Source organism: Musca domestica, unplaced genomic scaffold (genome assembly GCF_030504385.1).
Source record: "Musca domestica strain aabys unplaced genomic scaffold, Musca_domestica.polishedcontigs.V.1.1 8, whole genome shotgun sequence".
Classification (NCBI taxonomy): domain Eukaryota; kingdom Metazoa; phylum Arthropoda; class Insecta; order Diptera; family Muscidae; genus Musca; species Musca domestica.
The window spans coordinates 5,967,688-5,991,269 of NW_026712409.1; the positions used below are offsets into that span (position 1 = coordinate 5,967,688).

Below are 23,582 nucleotides of genomic sequence, written 5' to 3' on the forward strand. Positions count from 1 at the left end.
GCAAAATTTCGTAACGATGATATATTTTTTTTGTATTTTTTTTTTTACATTTCAAGTAAAATTTCCCAAAAATCCTACCAGTTTTAAAACTTATTGATGACACAATAAAAATTATGTACCTTTTTTTGTACCCTTAGAGTACGAACTTCCAAAAGTCATAATACATCTGGAACCAATAAATTATAAGTAGTCTGAGAAAATCATATCTCTTTTCATATCTAGGTACTTTATTCTGGCTACAAACAATTATTTTAACAGTCGCTAAAGAATACTTCATTCTGATTAAAAAAAATAAAAATGGAACCCCATTGGATTAGGTATCAAAACCTATCACTTTTAATAAATTGTAAATATTTCCTTCTGGCTGATTGATGACAGGCTCCTTTGGTCTATCCCTTAGGCAACTTCAATGCCTTTTCAAATAAATTCCCTTCTTCGTAAAACCTGCATCACAAGGATGAAGACTATTTTTCCGTCTGTCAATAACAGCATCTTCATGTCGCTCACATAATATCACACCCGCCCCCAAAATTGAAATAATTCCCCCTTGAACTACCTTAAATTAAGTTTTCCTGCATCTTCCTCAAGTTCACCTCATTAAAAAGAAGAACTCCTTAAAAATCGTTTAACAATACCCTTTCTCCATGTCCCGGAATAAGACATCCAATCAGCAGTCTTTACTACCTTCCTTAAGAACTAATTGTGTGTGGTCATTGTAATAAGTCATCTCATCGCCACTTTTACCCAGCCCGGCTGCCATCATCAACGTTTTAATGATGATGGACTCCTTGCCAGCATGTGTTCTTATTTTCATTTCGAACAGAAATGATGGAAATCGCTTTTACGATAATTTGTCGCCCATTGTCCAGACTTGTTTTGTTCATGGCGAGTTTTATTGCCATCAATTCAGTTGTTCGTATGAATTCATAAATAATTTTTTTCTCTTCAGCTTCTACTTCGTCTCTTGCTTATTACTACAGGGTGAGATAAAAAAAAACCGGCAACAAAGTCAAACGTCATAATTTTTACATTTTTTTTAATGTTATTGAATGAAAACAAAAAATGTCGGAAATATCATCAAATTTTAGAATAAGTTTAGATTTGTTCGAATTGGTCACCTTTGGCACGAATTATGGTCTTCAAACGACCAATGAAACCATCACATGTCCAAATATTGCTCTGGGGTATTTTGGCCCATTCCCGGCGAAGCGCTTGCTTTCGATGATCGATACTTTGGTATTTTTTAGTCAAAACCTTGCTTTCCAAAATACTCCAGACACAATAGTCCAACGGATTGGTATCCGGAGATTTTGGTGGCCATTGTGCGCTGGAAATGAAGCAAGAAACCTCATTTTTTAACCATTTTTGGGTGGCTCATGCTGAGTGCGATGGTGCTGAGTCATGTTGGAATGCCCAAGGCTTTAACCCTCCAAAATATTTTATCGGCTGTTATGGCGGCCCATACCATCACCATGGCCGGCGCTTGAGTTCTGGTGGCCAACCGAAGGTGCACATTTTCAGCTGATCTCTTTGGCAAGTAAACACGATCATTTTGTTTGTGTACAAACTGCTGGACAACGAATATTTTCATTCATCGGAGAAAACATCGGAGAAAACCAAATTCGGCAGTTCACCACTTTCGGCCAAGCGAACCAACTCTTTAGCTCTTTTGAGCTATTCTCTTTCTGTTGCGGTGTAAGTTCTTGCACTTTTTGGAATTTCAATGGCTTTAACTTGAGCTCATTTTTCAATATTTGCCGAATGGAATATTGCGACATGTCGGCTCACGAGCTATTTTTCGGCCACTGCGACGCGGGTTTCGATCAAGTGGCTTCTTTACTTTCCGAACCATTTCTGCTGATGTTGCTGTTTTCTTCCGTCCCCTTCCTTAACGTCGGGCTAGGCTACCAGTATCACGGTAAAGAGCGATGGTACGAGATAATAAGGAGTTATTCACACTTAAATGCTAGAGTGCTCTAACGATAGCCACTTGTGGTTTTTCAGCCAAATATAAAGAAATAACACTATCACGCTTGAATTCAATCTCGAATAAGTTTTTTTTTTTTGGAAAATTCTCACCAAAATGCTTTTGTACGCTTATGAACAATATAATGACCTGTCACTGGAATAATTTTAACAGCTGTCGGACGAGTGGCTAAGAAATGACAGCAGTCTGAAATTGGTGGCAGTTTTTTTTTCATTTCACCCTGTACAATTTAACATTTATACTGTTCTTGGAGTTTTTTCCTCTGTGTTTTTTTATGATCAACAAAAGCGATAAAAATACTTAAAGAAGGCAAATAATAAAAAGTTGAGAAAAACGAAGATGGTAAAATGAGCGATAATGAAAATTAGGAAAAAAAATTATTTATTTGTATGTTTTCTTCTGTTCGTATTTACAGTTTTGCGAGGCATAAAGAAAATCACATTGCCGGCCATTCATGAGATTAACAATGTCTCTTTTATAGTTGTTTATTATTTACTCGGGGTTTTTTGTTATTAAAAAATGGTTTTTACAACTTCCATCACACAATCATAAGAAGCATCAGCGGCGATGATGAAATACTGAAAGCCACGAAAGACTTTAAATGTATATATGGTAATGGGCTGAGCGAAGAAAAAAGAGTTAACATTTAACAAACATCCATATAATCCAAAGTGGTGGAATTTAATGTCATGGTGGCGCCTTCAAGTTTGGCCATTTACATAATTTTCCACATATGTTCGCTGGGCCGCATGAATAATGTCAACATAAATGTTCTTTTGGCCTGACCGACTTCGCTTGAGTTATTTTCTTTTCAGCATTTTACATGTTCTACTCTCTTCTTATCTGCCCCTATAAATGCGAAGAGGTTTTTTTAAGACCTCACATTTAATCATGTTTACTTTTACGCTACTCTCGATCCATTACTCATGTTTGTCTGTATCTTTTCTTTCTTTGCAGAATCCTTGACAACATATTCAACGTCGTACACAGCGCTGGAAACAACCACAGTGTCACCAACAAATCTTCTGCCATATTTCGATTTTGATGTGCCGCGCAACGTCACCGTGACAGTGGGCCAAACGGGTTTCCTGCATTGCCGTGTTGAACGTTTGGGCGATAAGGACGTAAGTAAATTAAATAAGGTCACCAACAATATACATAAATATTAAATTAAGCTAAAAGGGGTATTATAAGGGACCTAGGAAATAATTTTTTAAGCAAATCATTTTTTTTCTGAATCTATTATTTAAGCCCTTTCTTTAGCATGATTCAACTTTTAGAAAAATCCTTTCAATCGAGGTCAGTTCTAATGACTCTCTAGACGATTTATTTATGCAAGTTACGTCGCAAGTTTTTTGGTTAAAAACTTTTTTGGTTCATAATTTTTCATCAGACTTAGATCGAATTCGAAGATAGCAAAAAAAAAAATAAAAAATAAAAAACTAATACTTTGGATACTCGGTACATAAATTTTGAACTTAGTATACTTATATCGCGACTCACAAATTTTATTGTTAATGGTGGACTCTGCTCAAAATATATTCAATTTGTTTTCAAAATATTGGCTATTTATATGAGCACAGATAGAGGTGTACAAAGTCGGGCATTAATTTTAATTTAGTTATAAGTTTTTGGAGAGGTATAACAAAAAATGGACCAATATGATCCAGTTTCTCGCCTAGCTTAAGCATGAGGCAAATATTACGAGAAACGAAGTCCGAAATACTTCGATTCTGAGAAGGTTTTTTTTGTTAAAAATTTGAACTTTTGTGGGGACATAACCGAAATAGTGGATCGATACATCCCATATATACTTTGGGTCTAGTGTTGATAGAAGGTTTTTAGAAAAACGTCTAAAAAGGCTGATACATTTTGAAAAAATTTTCATAATTTCCTCGATTCTGGACGTGGATTTTGTAATAAATATTTTTCCAAGTCAGAGTCCAACGTGGGTTTTTAAAGAATCAATTAAAGACCAATCAAACTTGGATTTTTTAAAAATTATTTTTTCAAGGACCAATCAAACGTGATTTTTCAAAAACTTGTATTTTCAAAGACCAATCAAACGTCAATTTTTTAAAAATTATTTTTTCAAGTACCAATCAAACGTGGATTTTTTAAAAATTATTTTTTCAAGTACTAATCAAACGTGGATTTTTTAAAAATTGTTTTTTTAAGGACCAATCAAACGTCCATTTTTTAAAAATTATTTTTTCAAGTACTAATCAAACATGGATTTTTTAAAAATTATTTTTTCAAGTACTAATCAAACGTGGATTTTTAAAAAAATTTTTTTTCAAGGACCAATCAAACGTGGATTTTTTAAAAATCATTTTTTCAAAGACCATTCAAACGTGGATTTTTTAAAAATCATTTTTTCAAAGACCATTCAAACGTGGATTTTTTAAAAATTATTTTTTTAAGGACCAATCAAATGTGGATTTTTTAAAAATTATTTTTTCAAGGACCAATCAAATGTGGATTTTTTAAAAATTATTTTTTTGGTTAAAATAGGACGTGGATTTTTTAAAGAATATTTTTGCAAGGACTCTGACAAACGTGGTTTTCTTAAAAATTATTTTTTTAAGGACCAATCTAATGTGGATTTTTTAAAAAATATTTTTTAAGGAAAAATAGGACGTGGATTTTTTAAAAAATATTTTTTAAGGAAAAATAGGACGTGGATTTTTTAAAAAATATTTTTTAAGGAAAAATAGGACGTGGATTTTTTAAAAAATATTTTTTAAGGAAAAATAGGACGTGGATTTTTTAAAGAATATTTTTGCAAGGACTCTGAAAAATGTGGTTTTCTTAAAAATTATTTTTTTTTAAGGACGAAACAAATGTTTTAAATTTAAAAATTATTTTTTAGGACCAATCAAATGTGGATTTTTTAAAAATTATTTTTTTAAGGACCAATCAAGTGTGGATTTTTTAAAAATTATTTTTAAGGAAAAATAGGACGTAGATTTCTTCAGGAATATTTTTGCAAGGACTCTGACAAACGTTGATTTTTTAAAGAAAATTTTTTCAAAGGACACGATTACTTTTAAGGGATATATTTTAAAGGATCTACAAACGTGGATTTCTTAAGGAATATTTTTTCAAAGGACACGATTATTTTAAAGGATGTACAAACGTGGAGTTCTTAAATAATATTTTTTCAGAGGACACGATTACTTTTAAGGAATATATTTTAAAGGATCTACAAACGTGGATTTCTTAAATAATATTTTTTCAAAGGACACGATTACTTTCAAGGAATATATTTTAAATGATCTACAAACGTGGATTTCTTAAAGAATATTTTTTCAAAGGAAACGCAGTTTTTAAGGATAATATTTTCAAGGACCTATAAAGAATTGTTTTTTTTTAAAGGACATGAATTTTTGAAGGAATATATTTTGAAGGACCTACAAATGTGGATTTCTTAAAGAATATTTTTTCAAAGGACACGATTACTTTTAGGATTTAGGAAACGTGGATTTCTTAAAGAATATTTTTTAACGTGGATTTCTTAAAGAATATTTCTCCCAGCTTGCTTGTTTTTTGAGCTAATCGTTTGTGGATCATCCCTACATTTCTCCCTCTCTTCAAATCATAATTTTAAGGCTGTATCCCTTCTTTTCTGGATTACTGAAAACCCTGACCTTCAGATTTTTTAGGACATTTAGTTTTTTCCTAATTTATGAAGGTTTCCTAAGAGCCGTATTTTCATTTCGCCCTTAAAGAGAACTTCGTCTATAAGAGAATTCTATAAAAAAACGTATTTCAATTCATCAACATGACTCTCTTTCTGCTTATAAATAAATAATTCCGCTTTGAGCTCTTCAATAGGAACTTCTCTTCAGTTAAATCCTAAAATACATCATTTGTGAAAATACTTTCTGAGCTCTGTAAAAACGACTCCTCATCAGTTGAACATAAAACTCTTTTGGCCTAACTTCATAAGAATTTATTATAAATCTCTCCTTAAATACTTCCCTTCCGCAATAAAATACTCCTTTTCCAGTATGTCTATAAAGTTTCCATCCCTAACTCATCTTTGAAGTTTTAATTTGATAACCCTTTCTGCCCCACAACACTTGAACCGCGACCGCAGTAATGTCCTTGTTCCCCTTTAAATCAATTCGTGTTGGCAAATTTGTGCAGCAGTATATATACGGTTGTTTGTTTTAACTGTCAAGTGGATTTGGGTCTAAACATTTTTGACAAGGACAAGGTCTATTACGTGCTTGTGCACACACACACGCGCACTCTCACACGAAGCCACTCATGCCCATATATCAAACCGCAAAACCAATACATCAACACACACTCAAATGACTAATTTATAGACCATCAATCACAATCTCATATTGGTTTGTATGTTCTGAAGGGGCTTACGGCTTGGAAGCTGACACAGTGGTAGTACTGCTACTACCACTTGTCATTTGATGGATGCGTGTGTGATACACAGCCAACAAGCAGATACAAGGAAACGGAACGAAAGCAGCACATATACATGCATGTGTATATATACAACAAGGCTGCACATCAGTGACATGGCTGACGGATATGTTTAATTTTTTGTTGGTTTTTTAAAAAAAATCACAGTTTGTACAAGTTGAAAAATTTGACACAAACACACATGCACACGTTGCTGCCAATACTTCCTATTAGCCTAAATTAAAAATCATGTAAAAGCGTTTTGGGCAAAAAAAAAACAAAAAGTTTTCAACAAGATTTACATGTTCTGATATGGAAATTGCAATTGAAGCGATGTGGAAAACCAACAAAACTTTTTTTTACATTTCCTGGCTGGTGGAGGGGGTTGGTAAAAAATATTTCATCCATTAATTTCAAAGTATTTAGAGCTTAGCCAAACAAAAAAGAAACTTGGTCGGTCTACCCAATGAGACACTTAAGGTAATGCCCTTTGGGGGAAAAGTTTGTTTTATTGATTACACTCTTTTGGCAAATTTGAATTGAATGTATGGGATGGGGAGGGATTTGCTTTGTGAGAGGAAAATTTTTGTAGAATATATTATTAAACAGATTTTTGGTGTAACTTTTTTGTATCACATACTTTTTCTACGTTCTTTAAATTTAGGGAATGTTTAGTATACTTCTTATAGCTTGTAGATCTGTGAGATTAGAGTCAAAGTCTACGATTGGTCTCCTTAGATGTTTGTGCCATTAAGTCTTCAAAAAATGTGTTGGTTCCTCTAAAGCAATTAAAATCGGGTATTTTCACCTGTAAAATCATCTTCATAAATAAAAACCCCCGTTTTATAACCTACACCGTATATAGTATGGAGGGTATATTAGGTTCGCCAATCCGTTTGTAACTTATCGAAATAATAATTTTAGACCTAAAGTCAATATGAAACATAGTAAAATTTCTAAAATATATTATTTCAAGGAAAATAGGACCCTGATTTCTTGAGGAATATTTTTTTTTAGGGACCTACAAACGTGGATTTTTTTAAAGACCTACAAACGTGGATGTTTTAAAGAATATTTTTCTAAGGAACTACAAAAGTAGATTTTTTAAAGGATTTACAACCGCGGATTTTTCAAACCAGTCAAGCGTGGATCTTTCAAAAATTATTTTTTCAAGGACCAATCAAACGTTGATTTTTTAAAAATTATTTTTTCAAGGACCAATCAAACGTGGATTTTTTAAAAATGATTTTTAAAGGACCAATCAAACGTGGATTTTTTAAAAATTATTTTTTCAAGGACCAATCAAACGTGGATTTTTTAAAAAATATTTTTTCAAGGACCAATCAAACGAGGATTTTTTAAAAATTATTTTTTCAAGGGCCAATCAAACGTGGATTTTTTAAAAATTATTTTTTCAAGGACCAATCAAACGAGGATTTTTTAAAAATTATTTTTTCAAGACCAATCAAACGTGGATTTTTTAAAAATTATTTTTTCAAGACCAATCAAACGTGGATTTTTTAAAAATTATTTTTTCAAGACCAACCAAACGTGGATTTTTTAAAAATTATTTTTTCAAGACCAATCAAACGTGGATTTTTTAAAAATTATTTTTTCAAGACCAACCAAACGTGGATTTTTTAAAAATTATTTTTTCAAGACCAACCAAACGTGGATTTTTTAAAAATTATTTTTTCAAGACCAATCAAACGTGGATTTTTTAAAAATTATTTTTTCAAGACCAACCAAACGTGGATTTTTTAAAAATTATTTTTTCAAGACCTCTGACAATCTTGCATTTTTTAAACTATTTTTTTAAGGAAAAATAGAATGTGGATTTTTAAAAAAATATTTTTTCAAGGACTCTGACAATATTGCATTTTTTAAACTATTTTTTTCAAGGAAAAATATAATGTGGATTTTTTAAAAATTATTTTTCAAGGACTCTGACAATCTTGCATTTTTTTAAACTATTTTTTCAAGGAAAAATAGAATGTGGATTTTTAAAAAATTACTTTTTCAAGAACTCTGACAATATTGCCTTTTTTAAACTATTTTTTTCAAGGAAAAATAGAATGCGGATTTTTTTGAAAATTATTCTTTCAAGGACTCTGACAATCTTGCATTTTTTTCAAAATTATTTTTTCAAGGACTCTGACAATCTTGCATTTTTAAAAATTATTTTTTCAAGGACTCTGACAATCTTGCATTTTTTTAAAAATTATTTTTTCAAGGGCGAAAAATGAGTTTCAAAAGCAGGGGAATCAAAATGTTCTACAAAAATGTTGCTCATAAACAAAAAAGACGTCCTTCATGCCGCCTCTAAGTTTTAAAAATAACATACTCCTTGTGTTTTCCTATAGACATACTTTCTTTTTTATGTGTCCCTAATTTTGTTAAAGGTTGGTCACATACTCGTGAAAATCCATAGTTTTGGATGTGAAGAACTTGCCCTACTGGCATTCTATATAGGATATAATTTTGATCCCTTAAAGTCAATATGAAACATAGTAAAGCGAATTTTCAATTTTTTTTTTTTACTTAAATGCCTCAGTTTTTTTTTTCGTTTCAACATCTTGGGCCAATTTTTTTATTGCATTCCCTGATAATCTTGAAATTTTAACAAATTGTTGTTCATTTTTAGTTAATATCGCTCGAATCTTAACAATTTAAGGCAATTTAGATACTTTCCTTGTAGGCAGTCACTTCTGTTGGAATCCGTTTAGTTACAAAGGACATTGGCGTAGTTCGACTTATCAGAAGGTAGTAGTAAGGCTTTGGAGTAATTTTTTTTTTTTTTTTTTTGATTCATGCTCTAAAATCACATGTGATTGGGGCTTTTGTTATAATTTGTTTAAAAGTGTTTTGTGTGATTAAGCGATCCCTCTGAAAATCCACGGCATTGCTATCGGGTCGACACCCACTACCACCATCCGCCAAAACCATTTAACTGACAAATTATTTGCGTACATTAATTTAACGTGTCTACACGTGTTCTTTTCACAGCCATAAGTTTCCACGTCTAGGCAAATAAATCTCCTCCTGGATGTAAGCGTCATTTGTTCGAAGAAATTTTTGGTAAACTTGCTGGCTTGCTTCTGTGCTTCTTTCTTTTTTCTTCGTCATTTTAATTCACGCTCATTATTTTCAAGTAGAATTAGGTTGACTTTGACACATTGTTTACGCTCTGCGAGCTCAGCGTTTATGGGACAGTAAAATGTGAGGCGTTGTTGGCGTGGCAGAGTATTTAAATTCAACCAAATTAAAAAATAGGAACAACGTTGGAATTATTTAATTAATTTGTTATGCGGTAAAAGGTCTTAAATTGTTTAATGACTTTTCTTCCAAGAAATGTAGAGCAAATCAATTGGATGGATAACCAACCATTGTAGGATGCAGGTGTCAAAGAAAAATGTCAAAGAAGTGACAAATGAAAAACTCGTAGGAATTTGAAAATTAATTTTAAAGGTGTCAATTGAGGTCAAAGATTTGAGACAAGAATGAACTCAAATGTGTTTTTCCGATTTTAGATAAAAAAAATTACTCAAATTTTTTTCATTTTTAAATTTTTAAGAGAAAAATTCTGAAAATCAATATGGAAATTCTCCATATATAATGGAGGTAAAGCTCGAATTAAGATATTTTTTTTTTCACTGGTACCTCCCTGTAAAAAAATCTAAATTCTCAAAAGTCAAAATAAATGGTAAAATTAGTCCCTAACATAGCACTTTTTCTACTGAAACCTTGTACCGTTACAGCAGGGAATCAAAACAATATCGTAATGTTTCGTCTAATCCATTTCTTCCCACAAGAGTAGTGAAATTTCTAAACTTTTCTTAGATTTTTAAAAACATATTTACAATAAATTCCTGGGAAAAAGTTGTAGATTTGTCAAAGGATTATCTGGCAAAGAACCCTGGTTTTCATCGTTTTTTAAGGAGCGGCTAACCAAGGCAAGTTCACTTTTAAAAATTATTTTTTGGCCTATAACCACTGACTTGAAAAAATCTAATCGTGAATTCATTAAAATGTAAGGACTTTCTGGTAAAAAAACCTGGATTTCAAAAACAATTCAAGGACCTCCCGGAGCTATAAATGTATGTTTTTTTTAAGGTAAAGCTGTTATTCACCTGGCTGATTTTTTAGTAATATTTTTTCATGGTCCTCCGAGGCAGGAACCGTGAGTTTAAACCCTTTATCGAGAGTTCTTACCTTGAACACACAGATTCTTAAGATCATTTTTTACAAATCTTGGACTTTATTTATTACGATCTTTTATTGATGGTTTCCAGGACGAATATCGTGGATTTAATTTTTATTAAAAGATTTCCCGACCATTTAATTCGTTTATTTTTTGTGATTATTTTTCAAGGTCTTTTAGGACAAAAGTCATGGATTTAAAAATTGGACCTCTCTGCACTATACAATTTAAATTGTTTAATGGTTACCAGGACAAAAGTTGTAGATTTACTTTTTATTGAAAAAACCTTCCGACCATTGAGTTCGTTTATATTTTGTGAATATTTTTCAAGGTATTGCCGGACCAAAGCCATGGATTTAAACATTTTAGTTTAAGGACCTCCCGGCAGTATACAATTTTAATTGTTTCCTAACACAAAAATCGTAAATTTGAGAATTTTTTGTTCAAGGACCTTTGAACTATAAATCGTGGATTAAAGAAATAATGTTAATGGGCCTTCAAAAGATCGTTGATAAGGATATTATGGTTAAATTGTGATTTTTAAAGACTTTCCGGTCATTAACCTCAGCATTTATTAACGAAATTCTCTAAGAACCTGGACTAAAGTCGTGGATTTATTTCGAAGACATTCCTACCATAAAAATCGTTTATTTTTTTAAGAATATTGTTCAAGATCTTACTGGACAAATGTTATGGATCTAATAGCGTTTGTCTTGCCAGTATAAATTTTTAATTGTTAAAAAATTTTTTTTCATGGTCTTCTTAAACCAAAATTCGTGAATTTGAATTTTTTTTGCTCAAGGACCTTTTGACCCAAAATCGTGGATTAAAAAAAAGTTATGGAAATAAAATTATGGACCTTCAAAAATTGTGAATTTTCGAGGGTATTCAGATGTTTAAAGACTTCCTGGCCTCAAATATCGATTTTTTCTAAAGAAGTTCTCTAAGAATTAAAAAAAAAACGTAAATTTTGTTTTGCAAAGACATCTAAATCGTTGATTTTTTAAGAATTTTTTTCAAAGCTTTTCCTATGCAAAAGTTATGGATTTTAACATATTTTTCATTGCCAGGTTCAAGGTCTTTCTGGACAAAAATCGTGGCATTTTAATAAACTTTTTTTCGAGGAGCTCCCGATGAAAAATCTGGGATTTGTATTTATTTTGAAGAACTTTTGTTTAAACATTTTCTTGGCATTTCGGACGAAAATTTTGTTTTCAAGCCCAACTTTCCATGGATCTCTCAGTGTCTCCCTGGAAAAAATCGACTGTATAAATCGTCGATTTTTAATTTTTTTTGTTCGAGATTATATTTTTCAGGTTTTTCTTGCTTGAAACTCGCGGATTTATGAACTTTTTTTTGTTTCAAGTAAGATTTTAAGAGAATTTTGTCCAAATGTGGTGGCTTTAGGAACATATTTAAAGAGAGAAATTTGTTCCAAATCCTATGACAGAAATATTTAATTAAAAAAACATATTTGTTGAAGGACTTCACGACCATATATCGTGAGTTTAAAAAATATTTTTCTAAAAATTTTAAAAAATGAATTCGAATTATTTTCTTATAATAAAATAATAATAAAAATAAAAATAATAATTAAAAATAATTTTTTAGGATTTCCTGGCAAAAATGGCATTTTTTTAAATATTTTTAAAGACTAGATGCCCAAAATTTTTGGAATTTGAAGAACAATGCTAAAGCAGTTCCTGTCAAAAATGGTTAAACCTATTTTATTTGAACAATTATGTAGCTTTTTGATGTTCATAGGAATCCTACAGGTTTTGATAGCTGTGACAAAATATTTTAATTCCCTCAGCAGGTTAACTTTGTTAGTTTTTTTTTTTGCTCAAATGGCGCATAAAATTGGCAACAATTAAATGATTTGTGGTTTAGGCTGACATCAGAGAAAGTACGCTCACACACATGCACGTAACTGTAACCACAATATGTCACCGCAATCCGATAGATTTTGGCATTTTAGTGAAAAACTAATTTTTTCACACATACTATAAAATAATCGAACTCTAAACCCTTTTGAAAACATGTAACAAGCGTACAACACATTTACACTTATATTTACCAAAAGTTCTTTATTCATTGAAGAGTTAACAGATTTCCATGCAGAGTTCAAGCTATGCCACAAGCAGCCCTTAAGAGCTCTTTAAAACAAGCAAAATACATGTACACCACGATTAAGGGGATTTTAAAAGAGTTTCAGTTATTATCACCTCTTTAGCTGGTGCAGTGGTGGTGGTGCAATTTCAGCAATTTTAAAGCGGATATGTTGTTAGCTTGGATCTACCCTCCCCCCAACTCCATTGCGGAAACTGTAGATGATGAATTTTTATTACAAAGCATTACAATGACGAACCACTGCACCAACGTCACCAATATCGTGGCAACCATTATTGTAAGGACCAATCAGAACATTTGCACCTCCACCAACACCACCACCACCTTTGTCAAATGTAGCTGCAGCAATACAATCAGATGCTGTGTCAATGGGTAGAAGTGTAAAAACTGCAGTTGTCATGACATTGGGATTCGGGAGAACATTGCAAACATCGTCGTTCTCGTTCCCGGCATTTGCCGATGTCATTAGAGCAACACTGTTGTTGTTGGTTTGTTTATTGTCAATGTCCTGTGGCCTAGATTGCGCAAAGTTATTTTGACATGCCGGCATCGTATCAATGGAACTGCGACCGCAACTTGTAGTTTGTGTTTGCCGTTCTTCAATTGGCTCTGTTTGAATTGATGATTGCTGATTTTGGTGTTGGCTCGGATCCTGATGCTGCTGTTGCGTCTCTGGTTGTAAGTGTTTCTGCAAACGCGCCTGTGTTCCTATGTACGGGTATGGCCGATGATTTTCTAAAATTAAACGTATATCACGTGCCGACTGCCACCATCTGTAAAATAGTTTACATAGATTAATGTGTGTTTTTTGGGGATTTTGTGGAGGCTATTTGCTGAAAAGGTGTGTGTTTTGTAGGTGTTTGTCCAGGATATTTTGAGAGTGCCCTGGCAACTTTTGATCGAACGTTGGGATATAAAAAAAGATTAAAAAAAAAAATAATAATATTTAATATTTAATTCTGTGAAGGATTCAATATGTTTAAATACTAGTTTATTAATATATTTATTTTATTTTTTTCTTGGATCTCTAAGCAAAAATCAAGTAAAAAGTCAGGATACCATAATAAGGATACATTTTTTTCAATTCCAAACTTAGTGAACTTTATGTTGGACTTATATAAAATTTGATTCTGACCATCTGTCCGAGCTCAGTCTATTATCGATTGAAGTTTCAAATATTGCACCGGTATCTCCCGATTTTCGATATTTTGAGGGTTTCGATCCCAATATACTTCCAAACTAGCTGTAACCTTACATTTCGGTTTCAATGGGTAGTTCCACTCCTCACTGGAATATATTGTAGTTCCTCTTTTTGGTATAATAGCCCACGCACCCCCTTCCACATAACGGTACCTCCTGAGTTTTGTTTTTTTTTTTTTTTTTTTTGGGGGGGGGGGGGGTCCTTTGCAATTCTCCAACCAAACCACAAAGTTTTTTTTCATTTCGGGTTCTCTGTGGGTTAATTCACTCCTCTCAAAAAATATGCAGTGTAGACTTAGATCTAAATTTAATTGATTTGAAGAATAAACGATTTGCAAAATGAAAATTTTTCAGATGATGGAGGATAATCACAGTTTCACACGGCCAAAACTAATGCCGCTGATACGATTTTTTTGGAATTTTAAAAATTTTGTGAGAGGTACAAGAAGGTGTAGACCGATACCCGATCTCTATGCCGCTTCGGATATAGAGATTTTTGAAGGTTTAAGAAATAATATGAATCATTTCGCTTATTATGAGAGTTACAAAAATAAATGGGTCAATCTAGTCAATTTCCATACCTTTCATGTACCTCCAAATGTCCACATATGGATTTCGTCCAAGCAGACATTGGAACTAAAAGCTTCGTAGCCAAAAAGCTGAGGACTTACACAATAGGAAAATATTTTATCGATCTTCCATGCAACGAAGTCTATCCGATACCTAAAAGGCTTTTCGGAGGGCTTATATTAAAAATTCTTCTTAAACAAAGAAGACATACGTCATCTTTTCCATACTTAGAAAAGCTACTTCAGATATTTTTTTTAAATTGATGACTTTATGCAAATCTTCGGTACATAAAATATATAATACTTTTTCATAAAGAGGACCTTCCGCAAGTCTTCTGTAGAGAAGGGGTTCTATAGAGGTCTTCTATAAAGAAGGTCTTCCGTATATAGAAGACATTCCCTAGGTCTTCTGTACTCATATCTTCTCTACGCAGAAGACATTCTCACAGGTCTTCTACAGCTACAACCTATAGGTCTTCCATAGACGTGAGACCTCTCACAGGTTTATCATAGATCTAAGACCTTTCACAGCTCTTCCATGCAAAGAAGTTTTCCCCAGGCCTTTGATACCTAGAAGACCTCCATCGGGTTTCTATACAGGTCTTCTTTAAATGGAAAGCACTCCATCCATAATCGTTCCTAAGACCTTGCGTATATCTTCTAAACATAAAAGTCTTTTCTCAGTTCTTCTGTATGCCGAACACATCCCACTTGCCTTCTAAATATAGAACATCTTTCAAAGATATACTATACATCAAGGAGCTTCCACAGCTCTTCTATATTTATATGACATTATATGACAGATACCATTCTTCATATATAGTTCATTGTCCAAATTGCCAAAAACCTCCAAAGACCTCCCACAGGTTCATCATAGATCTAAGACCTTTCACAGCTCTTCCATGCAAATAAGTCTTTCCCAGGCCTTTGATACCTCGAAGACCTCCATTGGTTTTCTATACAGGTCTTCTTTAAATGGAAAACACTCCATTAATCGTTCCTCAGATCTTGAGTATATCTTCTAAACATAAAAGTCTTTTCTCAGTTCTTCTGTATACCGAATACCTCCCACTTTCCTTGTAAATATGAAATATATTCCAAAGGTATACTAACATCAAAGCTCTTCTATACTTATATGACATTATATGACAGATACCAGTCTTCATATATAGATCATTGTCCAATTTGCATTGCCAAAAACCTCCCACAGGTTTATCATAGATCTAAGACCTTTCACAGCTCTTTCGTGCAAAGAAGTCTTCCCCAGGCCTTTGATACCTAGAAGACCTTCATCGGGTTTCTATACAGGTCTTCTTTAAATGGAAAGCACTCAATTAATTGTTCCTGAGACCTTGCGTATATCAGTTCTTCTGCATAGCGAACACCTCCCACTTGCCTTCTAAATAAAGAATATAAATGTGTACTAAAGGTATACTATACATCAAAGACCTTTCACAGCTCTTCTATATTTTTATGACATTATGTGACGGATACCATTCTCCATTTATAGATCATTGTCCAATAAGCATTGCCAACAAGTTTTCAAATCTAAAATCAAATTCAAACCAAAAGGTACAACGAAATAAATCGAGAAAATCGAAATTGTCTTCTTTCTTAAGATTTTAAAAAAAAAATCGAATTTTGTATATTTTTCCGTCAATGATAATGGACACAAGATTCTTAGAATTAATTACCATAATTACTTTGTTTGCAGTTGAGGTCAAGTATTTCCAAAGCATCAACATCAAACAACAATTACTTTGTAAAAAGCTATACAAAATTATAACAATTGTCCCTCCACTGAAATTTTCCTTTAAAGATATTTTCTTATAAATCTTAATTTTACCCTTCAGCATGTCAAGAAGTCATCGGAGAATTTATCACAACACTTTAACATTTGTGCCACAACAGCAAATCACATTTCACATTCCGCCCAGAGATTTATAATAATTTATGCCTTTGCTTTCACGCTTGACCCAATTTTTGTCTATCTTTTAATAAATTATTCCAGAAATTATTAAGATTTTTATGGCCAAAAGACCGTAACATTTCAAGAGTGAATGCTTTCATTTGCAATTTGGTGAACTAGTTATGGACGACGTAGAAGTAACGCAATTTTGTTGACTAAGTAATAGTTAAACGAAAGTGCAGTGGTAATCGCAGAACCAGAGCAGCTTTGCTCGTTGTGTAATTATGAACCTTTGGTAGTTTCATATTTTCTTAATGTGAAAACTTTCACATGAAAATATACAACAGCAACTACAAATTCTAATAAAGTTAATAGGACGACTTGGCTGTTGTGAAGGTAAACCCGAATGCAAAATAGAAACGCATAAAACAAGAAAGCAACGCATAAAGGAATATAAACAATTTTCCATACCACGAGCACACAAGCACACATACTCTCTCGCTCTTGCACTTGCTCTCCGCAACACATTGCCATATTAACCTCTTAAAAGGCGTTGGCACATGAAAAGCCGTAAAATAGCAAGAAAATTGTTTTTCTTAAGTGGAACGAATGAATAAACACTCACAAGTACAACAAGACAAAGTGGAAAAGGGATTTCTACTCACGACCAAAAGCAAGAGACTTAAGACAACGAACGAAGACGCCGCCAACGACGACAGCGACGACGACGGCCATGAAGATGAAAATGCAACAAAAGAAGCCAGAAGAAACACAGGGAAAGACATAATTGAGTTTGCATACAAATGAAATGAAATTGCATTTCGTTGGAAACTTTAAAACAAACTTTGCACGGAGAATGAGCAAACGCACACACACACACACCCACGCGTTGATGAACATATGAAAATGAACGCACACAAACACATGTATATATTTTACAATATACGTTATAGTTGTATAAAGGAATCTGCATATAAATATGCAGGTTGTTGCATTAGGGTGAAACGAGAGAAATTTTGGGAAAATAAACTTTTGTTGAAATAGTTGTTGATTCGATTTGGAACAGAATGTCAATGGTGAATTAAGATTACATTTGATAGAAATACAAGGACTAAACTTTGTCCAGAGAACTGGGATCAGTCTTGGTCATGTGCGTAGAAAAAGACACACCACATTCGAGCGAGTACCAACCAACCACAGAGACAGACATCCGTGAATCCCTTCACGCTCCGCGTTAATGGTTTTGAGATTAAAGGCGGTGTAGGTAATGATGTCTTATGTTATGTACACAGAAAAGCTGGGCAATACACAGAATCATCAGAAAAAGCTCAAAATCAAAGCTCAATCATCACACTACGCTCAAATTTCAAGGTTTTTAAATTAATGAAGTTTTAGGAAACACAAAATCAAGCTACTGCCTTGTCTGATCAAATAAATTGAATTGAAGCTAACGACTTCATTTTACTGACACCAGGATCGACAACTCTGGGGAGATACCAAATTTTCATTTAATCGAGTGTAAGTTCATTCAAGCCGGTCATAAAGTTTCAAAATCCACACTTTCTTCTGTGTAAAGACAAAGCTATTACTATCCTAAGAAAGACCACATAATTTATTAAGATTACAAATTTTAAAATAGATTACGTAACGCTATGTGCTGAAGCAGAAATATTTTAGGATAGTTTCACCTGGTGTAGCCTTCATAAAGCGACACCTTTGTTCTTGAGGTATTTTTTAAACTTTCGCTGCATATTGCCCTCGATGGTAAGAGATCATTTCTGAAACTCACATATTTTTGGATATTTCTAAAATTAATTTAAAAAAATAATAAACGGAAGAAGTAAAGACGAAGAATTATTGTCAATATATGTAACCGTTAGACCAATTGTGAAAAGCATTGTTTAAATCGTGAATTTCAAAAACAAAAATAAAAATTAAATCTTGGAACGAAATAAGTAAAAACACTCCCGCCCAAATTCGAGTAAAGGGTAAAATTCGATTAGTTTCGAGCGGGAGTATTTTCTGCGAGTATAAAAAATAAATCGAATATACTCTATTAATCTATGCCACTCGAATAAGAGCGATTGGTATGATCGTTTACGATTGGGTTTAATATACTCTAGAAATAAAGCAGATTCAACTCCTCTCGAGTACTCTTTCTCTCGCTCTCTCTCGAGTACTCTAAGTATAGGTATGGTTGTCTGGTTTCTTATGTTATTTTTTCAGCGGCTCCTGGCAATACATCCCCATCCCACTCCCAATTTCCAATTTTCACGAGCACCTGCGCATAAGACAAAAAAGTGGAGAATAATCTTCGAGTACTCCCAATTCCTCTTGAAGCTCTATTTTTAATGATTGCGACGCCCGAGTCAATTATTCTCTCCTTTAATCCCTTCAATTATTCTAGATCTGCTGTAAACTGCGATCCAAAAAAAACTTTGAACTGATATAAGATTTTGTTATAAATGGTGGTAACTTTCTATTTGGCAAAGTTTTTAAAATATATTTTCTTCTTTTCTTATCCCAAAGAAGGTGTTTTTTCAAGTGTGGAGTCGTTTTATTCTCGACTTCAACTCCTGCTCTGATTTTGACGTGAGTCACATATTGCGGCCCAAGTCGAGCTTCATTTTGGCTGAAATTATTGGAGTTCAACAGTAATTTCATTTTAAATCTTAATTCTCAAATCTCACCATCTCTTTTGACAAAAATCTAATATTGTATTCTTTCTTTACCCCCAAAGACGTTCAACCGCCTAAGGAAGTCGTATTTAAAAACTAAAAAAGTTGTAAGTTCCTCCATAAATTTGGGAATTTTCACAAAAATAAAATCTGTTAAAAATTCTGCTAAAATCTTAAAAATACCGAAAGTAGCCGTATATTTGGGTCTTAACGACGACGTGAACCTGTATAGGGAACTTTTGTCATAAGCTATTACAATATTCAAATGTGAAACTTGAAAAACATAGTAATAAAACATGGACCTACACAGACAATTTTCCGCCTTAGGCTGTAGTATCCATTACGAACTTCAAATACAAAAATTGAAATAGTTCCGGTAAATAATATCGCTAAAATAATCGAAATTCCGAATGTCGGGGGTTACCGTTATATGAGGACTATACGAAGACGTGGAGTATTTTCTGCGAGTATAAAAAATAAATCGAATATACTCTATTAATCTATGCCACTCGAATAAGAGCGATTGGTATGATCGTTTACGATTGGGTTTAATATACTCTAGAAATAAAGCAGATTCAACTCCTCTCGAGTACTCTTTCTCTCGCTCTCTCTCGAGTACTCTAAGTATAGGTATGGTTGTCTGGTTTCTTATGTTATTTTTTCAGCGGCTCCTGGCAATACATCCCCATCCCACTCCCAATTTCCAATTTTCACGAGCACCTGCGCATAAGACAAAAAGTGGAGAATAATCTTCGAGTACTCCCAATTCCTCTTGAAGCTCTATTTTTAATGATTGCGACGCCCGAGTCAATTATTCTCTCCTTTAATCCCTTCAATTATTCTAGATCTGCTGTAAACTGCGATCCAAAAAAAACTTTGAACTGATATAAGATTTTGTTATAAATGGTGGTAACTTTCTATTTGGCAAAGTTTTTAAAATATATTTTCTTCTTTTCTTATCCCAAAGAAGGTGTTTTTTCAAGTGTGGAGTCGTTTTATTCTCGACTTCAACTCCTGCTCTGATTTTGACGTGAGTCACATATTGCGGCCCAAGTCGAGCTTCATTTTGGCTGAAATTATTGGAGTTCAACAGTAATTTCATTTTAAATCTTAATTCTCAAATCTCACCATCTCTTTTGACAAAAATCTAATATTGTATTCTTTCTTTACCCCCAAAGACGTTCAACCGCCTAAGGAAGTCGTATTTAAAAACTAAAAAAGTTGTAAGTTCCTCCATAAATTTGGGAATTTTCACAAAAATAAAATCTGTTAAAAATTCTGCTAAAATCTTAAAAATACCGAAAGTAGCCGTATATTTGGGTCTTAACGACGACGTGAACCTGTATAGGGAACTTTTGTCATAAGCTATTACAATATTCAAATGTGAAACTTGAAAAACATAGTAATAAAACATGGACCTACACAGACAATTTTCCGCCTTAGGCTGTAGTATCCATTACGAACTTCAAATACAAAAATTGAAATAGTTCCGGTAAATAATATCGCTAAAATAATCGAAATTCCGAATGTCGGGGGTTACCGTTATATGAGGACTATACGAAGACGTGGACCTGCACAGGTAATTTTCTGTCATAGGCAGTAGTATTCATTAAGAGCTTTAAATACCAAATTTCGAATAGTTCCGGTGAATAATGTCGCTAAAATAATCAAAATACCGAATATCAGAGGTTACCGTTACATGGGGGCTATACGAAGACGTGGACCTACATGGCCCATTTTCTGTCTCAGGCTGTAGTATCCATTACGAACTTCAAATACCAAATTTGAAAAAAATCTGGTAAGTATGTCGCTAAAATCATCAAAATACCGAATATCGGGGGGTACCGTTATATGGGGGCTATACGAAGACGTGGACCTACATGGCCCATTTTCAATACCAAAAGTCCTGCGGACATAATACACATTTGAGTAAATTTTTATCAACTTACTTCATTTCGTTCGGAAGCTAGAATGATTTCCACAAACTGACGGACATTGCTAAATCGATATAGAATTTTATGCTGATCATATACTGACATATATACTTTGTGGGGTCTAAAATTTATATTTCGTGCTGTCACAAACGGAATGACAAACTTAATATACCCTCCATACTATGGTAGAGGGTATAAAAATATGTTTATCCGAATAACAAATCATTTTTCTCTACTCCAACGCCTGATGCTTATTTTGACGTGAGCCACATGTAGCAGCCCAAACCCAGCTTCATTTTCCCTGAAATTATTGTAATTTCATATGAAATCTTAATCCTTAAATGTCGCCTTTTCTTTAAAAAAATTGTCTTCTCTTTGCCCCCCAATGACTCATATAAATAATGTGTTTATCCGAAGATATAGTTGTTTTTTTTTTTTTTTTCTCGGGCTACATATAGCGGTTATAGCCGAGCATCGAGCATTTTCGCTGAAAATATTGTAATTGGAGTTGAAATCTTAATTCACAAATCACTTCTGGCAAAATATATTTCATATGGATCAAATGTTTGAAAACCGTTCCAACACACTTTCTATGGTCATAACTGATGAATATCTAAAAAATTTACCATTTAGGAAGGGCTAGAGACCTCGTCGCCATGGCTATGCCGATAGTGAAAAGTGCTAAAAAAAAATAAATCATTGATATCTGGATTAGAATTATTTTCATTTTTTCAACACACGCCCACTTTCTTACGACCCACTCTATTAAACATATTCCATTCTCATGGGAATATATATCTATTTAAACATAGCTACATTTGCGTTTGTGAACATCTTTTCTTGCCGCTTAGACTGTGGATCTTTGCAATGTCAAACATACCCATAGGTACGAGTCTGTGTGTCTGTCTGCCTGTCTTAAATGTACACTTTATTGTGTGTATTTCTCTCTTTTGGAGAATTCGTATGTAGATTCAACACAAACACACAAGATGGTTTATACATATCTGTAACTTTCATGTACAATCTATGTTTAAAATAAAGGGACAAAGATAAAATGAAATGGAAATATGCATAACATAAATACATTGTCTACATACATACATATGTGTCAGGGACTATGGGAGATAGTCGGATGGAACGCGAATTGATGTTGATATTTTTCGTTTCTGAAATGGCAAGTGATAATTTTCCCACTTTATTTTTATATCTTTAGGATCAATAATATAAGTCCTCATATCAATCATTTTTAACAAAATGAACTTCTACACTCTCCCCTCTTTCACATACAAGGTAGCGTATTTTTATATTTAATATTGAAATATACCTTCTTATAATGATGTAATTATTATATTGTTGACACCCCACCCATACAAAATTCTTCGTCCTCCACTAATATTACTGTTACATGTTACGTATGTCTCTAATGTTATATTTATATATACATAATTGCAAATTTCGAAGAACAAAATAAACGTAACCTTTGGAAAATATTCATAGATTTGCATATGCACAAGAATAAAATGCATATAAATATGTATGAGAAAACTGGAACTTGAGCATGTCTGTGAATTTTAGTTGACATTTACAGTGTGGATGTCGGCATAAAAAAGTTAAAGTTAAACTAAATTGAATTTGGAAGAACAACAAAAGTAATATCTGACGGCAGTTATGGTCATCGATACGTGAACCGGCACAATTAGAAATAAATTTTATATTTGTGTTGTTGTGAAATAAGATAACCATGGACTTATGGGGAGTTAAAAGTATTAATTGGTTTGCTGACAGATATCTAGTCCTAGCACATGTTGACTTACAGGGTCAGATGAGAAAACTGCAACAAATTTCAGACTGGCGTCATTTCCCAGCCACTTGTCCGACCGCTGTTAAAATTATTCCAGTGACAGGTTATTATATTGTTTACAAGCGTACAAAAGCATTTTGGTGAGAATTTTCCAGAATGAAAGTTATTCGTGATGGAATTCAAGCGTGACAGTGTGATTTCTTTATATTTGGCTTTATATAAATCATTGATATCTGGATTAGAATTATTTTCATTTTTTCAACACACGCCCACTTTCTTACGACCCACTCTATTAAACATATTCCATTCTCATGGGAATATATATCTATTTAAACATAGCTACATTTGCGTTTGTGAACATCTTTTCTTGCCGCTTAGACTGTGGATCTTTGCAATGTCAAACATACCCATAGGTACGAGTCTGTGTGTCTGTCTGCCTGTCTTAAATGTACACTTTATTGTGTGTATTTCTCTCTTTTGGAGAATTCGTATGTAGATTCAACACAAACACACAAGATGGTTTATACATATCTGTAACTTTCATGTACAATCTATGTTTAAAATAAAGGGACAAAGATAAAATGAAATGGAAATATGCATAACATAAATACATTGTCTACATACATACATATGTGTCAGGGACTATGGGAGATAGTCGGATGGAACGTGAATTGATGTTGATATTTTTCGTTTCTGAAATGGCAAGTGATAATTTTCCCACTTTATTTTTATATCTTTAGGATCA

The 23,582-nt window shown here is 33.1% G+C and overlaps 1 protein-coding gene across 1 annotated transcript in view; it reads left to right on the plus strand.

Annotated features, from left to right (window-relative positions):
• Positions 1 to 23,582, plus strand: part of LOC101894838 (uncharacterized) — a 375,018-nt gene that overhangs the window by 240,038 nt on the left and 111,398 nt on the right. The window contains exon 3 of the mRNA XM_059130884.1: positions 2,945 to 3,111. Within this exon, the coding sequence (XP_058986867.1) occupies positions 2,945 to 3,111 (167 nt within the window). The remainder of the gene's footprint in view (positions 1 to 2,944; positions 3,112 to 23,582) is intronic.